This window comes from Acyrthosiphon pisum, chromosome A1, assembly GCF_005508785.2.
Source record: "Acyrthosiphon pisum isolate AL4f chromosome A1, pea_aphid_22Mar2018_4r6ur, whole genome shotgun sequence".
Lineage (NCBI taxonomy): Eukaryota > Metazoa > Arthropoda > Insecta > Hemiptera > Aphididae > Acyrthosiphon > Acyrthosiphon pisum.
This window is the reverse complement of record NC_042494.1, coordinates 125,409,945-125,416,377: the sequence shown is the minus strand read 5'-3', so window position 1 is coordinate 125,416,377 and position 6,433 is coordinate 125,409,945. Positions and strand designations below refer to the sequence as shown.

The following is a 6,433-nucleotide window of genomic DNA, read 5'->3' as shown; positions in this document are numbered from 1 at the left end:
TTTTTTTTTACTTAGAAATTTACTAACAAAAGGAGCAAAAATAGAACATATTCATAATTCAAATTTAAATACATTGATATAGAATATGAAAAATGTACGACAGTTAAAGCATAGTAAATTTAGAGGAGAATTCAAATCTGCTTTGAAAATTAAAATTGGAACATCCTACTGAGCGTAGTGATTGAAATCAGAGGTAGTATTTTTTGAAAAAAAAATATTTGCCATTTTATAAAGCAATATTTGGTGACATGTGCATGCGCGTAGGTAAAATTACAGACTTACATTCCGGCCACTATGATGCCCCAATAAAACGTGATCAGTACTACGAATTACGCAAACTAATGTTCATTTACTTTCAACACATACACAAGACCCAGATAAAGAGAAATATAAAATGCCTAGTTTTTACTCCTTAAAATTGATTACGCTCCAGCCTCCTTAAGACATTTGTTAGTTGTATGGTAGTATAATAAATAAAAACAATGTGGCGCTTTTAACTATTACCATATCTTACATTTATCATTCTGTGGATGCATTTTTGAACCTTTTTCACATTTCCATACTTGGCTAAATTCATCTGAATTGGTCAGTCCTGCAATCACTCGTATGTTATTTGGACTGTGCTCATCTAATATGCTTTTCGATAACGATTCACGTGTTGTTGCTTCACACCAATTCTAATAAAAATGATATGCAATTACGTGATGAATAACAAGCACAATAAAAATATACTTTTTATGTTTTATAAATAGGCACCAAACTACTTACATTTGCAAAAGCTAAATAATACATTTGTTCATTACTGTACTGTTCAAATCCAGGTAGTTTAGGTTCTTCACCGAATTCTTCAACAAATTTTCTATATGCCAAAAGCGCTTCTCTCAATCCACCATTGTCAGCAATATTTTCATCCAATGTCATTTTACCACTTATCTAAAATTGTATATTGGTAGGTAATTGATTTTTTTAAATTTATTGTAAATTACAATTATATATTTTATTTTAATTTGTGTGTCTCATAAATTGACTAGGCATACGGACATAAGGATTTTAGTATTCATTTTGAAAAATGTTTTATTTCTCATTTATAATTGACTAATAATAGTTAATTATTTATCGTGCTAAAATCCTATTCCATAGTATAACACTAAAACCATTTATCATTTTATTTAATTTATTTTTTAACTATTAATATTTTAATTATATTATATTTAGGTACTTATAAATAGTTAAATTTCATTATAATATATTGAACATTAAAACGAAAAAGATTTATTCTTTCATCATCAATTGAGAAACTGAAAAAATAGTAAATATTACAGGTATTCACTACTGACGACTGACCTAGATTTGGAGTTGAAATATGACGCAAGCCAATTAATAACTTAAAATAATACCATCAAGTTGTAAATATTGAAATGTGAGAAAGCCGCGAATGGGGGCAATCTACGATTGGTCTCATAATTACGATATTATAATGCATTCTATGTATAATGTATACAATATATTTTGTAGTATTAGTAGTAATCGTTTACAGAACACATTTATAAATTTATAATATGTAGGTATTTAATGGTTAGACTGTTAGAGTTATAATTATCTATTTAATGAAAACTGTTGAGGAAAAGAGTGTATTAACTTGTTTTAACTTTGCAGCCATATGATAAAACAATTTGAAAAATACCTTTTCTTCAATGTCAGGTACTAAATAAGATTCATAATGATGAACGAAACAGTCGCTACGTTTTTCATACTCCTCTATAGTGCGATTAGTCCACCACATATTCTCATTCCCATCGGAATCAAACTTTCGGCCAGTGTTATCAAAACCATGTGTAAGTTCATGGCCCAGTATGGAACCAAGAAAACCATAGTTGAGCACCCTTAAACGAATATAATCACTAATTAGTACATTCATTTATCTTTAATAATAAAACTTCAACATACTGCAAATCATGTCCAAAGAAAGGAAATCGTAATATACCGGCTGGAATGGCTAAAATATATCCATAATATTTTGGTTTAAGTAATTATTAAATTTAATTAAGTAACATTTATAAAATTGTATTAGTTACTTATTGCATTTGCTTGGATCCAATTGTACGCATTAACTTCTAAAGGATCTGATGCCCAACTATAAAAATATAGATTTTATAGTTATATATTATTATTAAAAATTAAAAGTTTTTACTCACGAGTTTATTGTGTAATCATTTAATTGCCTAAGTCCTACCAAAGAGGTGTTCAAGTCTTGTTGAACATAAAGTATAACGTTGGCAAAATAGTCATTTTCTATTACTTCAAACTAAACAATATTCAAAATAATCATTCAAATATTTTATAAAATAGCCAATAGGCACTATATGAAATAGGTACTTCAGAATAGTATTGATCGAGTTCAAACGAGTCATTTATGAATTCAGGAAAACCGATTAACGTTTGCATTTGCTGTGCCTTGTATAGTGTCCTCTGTTTGGTCGTGTCATCCATCCAATCTAACTCTTTGACTATTTTTTCGAACGCCCAATGAATATTTTTAATCATCTCATCCACCTAAAAAACACATAGTTATTATTTATATTTCAAGAGTTTAATATTTGAAGTTCAATACCATCTTCATATTATTATTTAATGGTTCTATTTCTAATAATAAACGTGAAACAGCCATTCCCATCATCGAGTTTACAGCATTTGCACAATAGAGTGATCTTGAAGGGTTATTTTCTAAACCGGTTGTTTCATAGTAAAATCTATCTTGTATGAATCGCATCTCATTTGTAGTGTATGGCATAAGAGTGACAACCACTTCCCACCATATATTGATGACTGAAATTATTTGTACATATAAAAATATATAATTAGGTAACAACATATATTATACTATTAATAATTGGTAGGTAAATGAAAGCTCACAATATTTGACCATAAAAAATTTGAATACTTTATAATATAATATATACATATATACATATAATATATAAATTATATATACTAGCTGTCCCATAAACCCTCCCAATTATACCCAGCCAAAGATTTTTTATTATTTTTGTAATAAAATATGTAAATACCGGTATTTTCCTGTTATACGAGACTACCTCCGTTATCGCGACTATAGCGCTTATTTTGTGAAACATCACAATCCTTTTATCTACCAAAATGGTACTTTCTAGTTTTACGAGACTACCTTAATTTTCTTGCCTTCTTTGATATATTTTTTAATAATATTTATTGTGGGGATGGTCAAAATGAAATAAAGAAAAAAATTAAATACATAGTAATTATTTGTAATGTATTTTACACGGTTAAGTGCCAAATTTGGCACGGCGTAGGTACGGTACGGGATAATAATACTGCAAAATGGTAAATCCATAAAAAAAATAATTAATAATTTATGTATTGTGGGGATGGCCACATTCAAATTTTATAAAAAAAATTAAATACATAATAATTATTCGTAATGTACCAAATTTTCCGTGGGAAACACCAATTACAAAAACTAATAATATACGTAATGATAGATATATAATCGCAGCTTATTTAGTATTATTTTAATTCAGCTATAATATCAGCTAAGATAGGTAGTCGCGATAACGGAAGTAGTCTTGGGCAGTAGTCGCGATAATAGCCGTAGTCTCGTATAACAGGAAAGTATAATTTTGGTAGTCTTAGATAACAGGATTGTGATGTTGAACAAAACAGGGTAGTCTCGTATAACAGGAAAGTACCTAAATACCAAATTTCTTCTAATTACAATAGTAATATAATAAGTTAATAATGGTAACCATTTAGATAATCAAAAACAATTTTATTTTCTTAAGCTGAAAATAATCATGTGTGTTCTACCCTTTAGCAACCTACAGGATTAAAAAAAAAAATTGCTCTAAGCACCCTCTAAGTTTCAAGGATTATATTGATAAAACTTTTATTGCAAATGGTCCAGTAGTTTTTGAGTCTATTAACATTAAACCAATATTCTTTTTTAAAGGAAAACAAAAAATGTCTTCATTATCGGTCCAGCCCTTTAGGAGAAGTTCAGTGTGGTTCAGATGTACAGAAGATATATATATATATGCAAAGGTGGGCAATTTAATGAAAATAATTAACTCAAGTTAAGTTAAGAGAATACAAGATCGACAAGTTAAAAGTTATCAATTAACAAACTATAAATTTAACTCGATAAGTTAAAAGTTAATATAGAGAAAAATATTAACTTAACTCAGTTTAAAAAAAGTTAATCGATTTTTTTTAAATTAGTATGTAAATCACATAAAGAGTGAATGTGTCTTTCTAGTTTCTAATTTATAAATTATAAAAAACAATTTTATTGAACTTTTATCATAATGTACACTGTATACCTTTTTTCTTTAACTTTACTATTATTTACTAATTTAAACTATACTCATCTGAAATAATTAATTTAATAAATATATTTTTTTTATTTCGTATAGCAATTGAATGTCATAATACGTGAAGATGTGTTCATAACCTTCATATATATTATAAGTTATATTGCATTAAAACATAACAATTGTCAATTTGTAATTAAAAAATATTAATTTTTTTTTTAAACATTTATACCTAATTGAAACTCGCATAATAAATAATTTACAACTTAATAAAATATATTAATATACACAAAATTATGTTATCAAGAAAAGGGACAGAAATGTTTGTGTTTTTATATTGGATTATTTTTATTTTATACTGATATAGTAATATTTACGTATAAACGAAAAATTACAAAATGTTTTTAACTTGATAGATTTTTTTAAAATCAACTGAGAAAATATAAGTTATTTCAACTGTAAATTAAACTAGTTAAGTTCATAAGTTGATTGGAAAATAAACTAACTAGCTAAGTTAAAAAGTTAAAAAAAATAACTTTTTAACTTGTTAATGCCCACCTTTGTATATATGTATAAATTTATAAAGATAAAATATAATGTTTATTGGAATTTGGCTATTAGAATTTTGTGGGGGTAGCGGTTGAACGCGTGGTTACGCATTGGTGAGGATTCGTCAAAGTGTGACATTTCCGTCTGGTCACCTATCCGGGAGATCGCAACGCCGGACAATACTTGACAACAGCGCACTTTAGTGGCTGCTGTTGACCATCCCGCGAAACCGGCCCTCAAATATTGTATATTGTATAAGTTATATACGCATAAAAACCAATTATTATTACTACATTCGTACTTACTTGATTGGTTTTTATATGTACTGATTAATTCGAATAGAGCTTCAAAATATTCAATATTAGATATTTGAATTAATTCAGTTTCAAAATCCAATGTTACATTCTCCACGTCCATAAATAGAATTGAAAGGTATTCCTTCCAATCAATCTACACCATTTTTGTTTAAAATGTATTTTATTAGTATTTATTTATAATTAAATTAATCATAATTAGGTATTCACAGGTAGGTACCACAATTAATTATAATATTATAATATGCTATGTTCGTTTGATCAGTTAGTGAGGGGTGAGTGTGACAATCCAAAACGTACTATTGGTATTTTTAGGGAAATTGAGTTAGTCGTCAAATCATATTATACACATAGCGGGGAATCGATGAGTGTCACAGAACAAGTGAAAAAATTATTATTTTCAGTATAAATCATTATAACAAAAATAGCAGTTACATCAAAACGTACTATTTTCAATGAATTAACCTTTGCAAGTAAAAGAAAGGCCGTGGCCCACCCTGCCAAACGTACCGAAATTTGTATACATAGTAATACATGATTTAAACATCACAATTTTTGATTTTTTTAAATCACAGAACATTAATTAGGTAGGTGAAAAATAACATTGATAATCAATGATAATAAATTAAATGTTTTTAAAAATAAAATTGATAACATATTACCATTACAGATTGCGAAATTGTATTTATTTAAAATTTAAAACCGTGTTGACAATTAAAATATTTCTTATTTAATTTTTAAAAAATATATATCTGTTTTTTATCATATGAATGATTTGTGCCTTAAATAGTGGGTGATTACGAGTAGGTAAATTAAAGTATAATTGTTTCTTCCATCAGAGTTCAGGTTTCTTAATCTTTATTGACTTGGCCCACCCTGCCACAAATGTCTGAGCACGCCTATGATTTAAATGTTTATGATAGCAAATCTTGCCAGAACATGGTTATCACGAGAGTCCATACGTAAACCGCGCATCGATACTGACGAATTTTCTCCCACCATAGTGCCATTCCCACCACTCGGCAATGTGAATACAGCGGCTCATAAAAATATGGCATTTTTAATTGCATTTTGGGGATGTTATATGATTCTTCAAATTGAATAAAAAAACTCAAAAAAATACGTTATAAACTTTGAACGTAAATGACACAAAAGACCAGTTATAAAAACGAATTTATCGAATTTCGTAAACGTGTTTACTGTTGTCGCTACGTATACACGAAT

The 6,433-nt window shown here is 27.9% G+C and overlaps 1 protein-coding gene across 1 annotated transcript; it reads right to left on the bottom strand.

Annotated features, from left to right (window-relative positions):
- LOC100568493 (endothelin-converting enzyme homolog) lies at window positions 1-5,363 on the bottom strand. Its single transcript, XM_003240521.4, has 9 exons — window positions 5,201-5,363; window positions 2,612-2,826; window positions 2,377-2,553; window positions 2,196-2,305; window positions 2,076-2,134; window positions 1,948-1,996; window positions 1,685-1,883; window positions 769-933; window positions 1-677 (listed from the first exon to the last, which is right to left on the bottom strand). The coding sequence occupies exons 1-9, from the start codon at window positions 5,310-5,312 to the stop codon at window positions 501-503; spliced, it is 1,263 nt and encodes a 420-aa protein (XP_003240569.1). The 5' UTR covers window positions 5,313-5,363; the 3' UTR covers window positions 1-500.
- Window positions 5,364-6,433: the final 1,070 nt, after the last annotated feature.

What these genes read in the sequence shown, in the direction of transcription:
- LOC100568493 (XM_003240521.4), bottom strand. Translation starts at nt 5,312, where the DNA reads ATGGACGTGGAGAATGTAACATTGGATTTTGAAACTGAATTAATTCAA. An exon ending in TACCTGACATTGAAGAAAAG is followed by an intron (nt 934 to 1,684) that starts GTATTTTTCAAA and finishes ATACAATTTTAG; the next exon opens with ATAAGTGGTAAAATGACATT. An exon ending in ATTATTTAGCTTTTGCAAAT is followed by an intron (nt 678 to 768) that starts GTAAGTAGTTTG and finishes CATTTTTATTAG; the next exon opens with AATTGGTGTGAAGCAACAAC.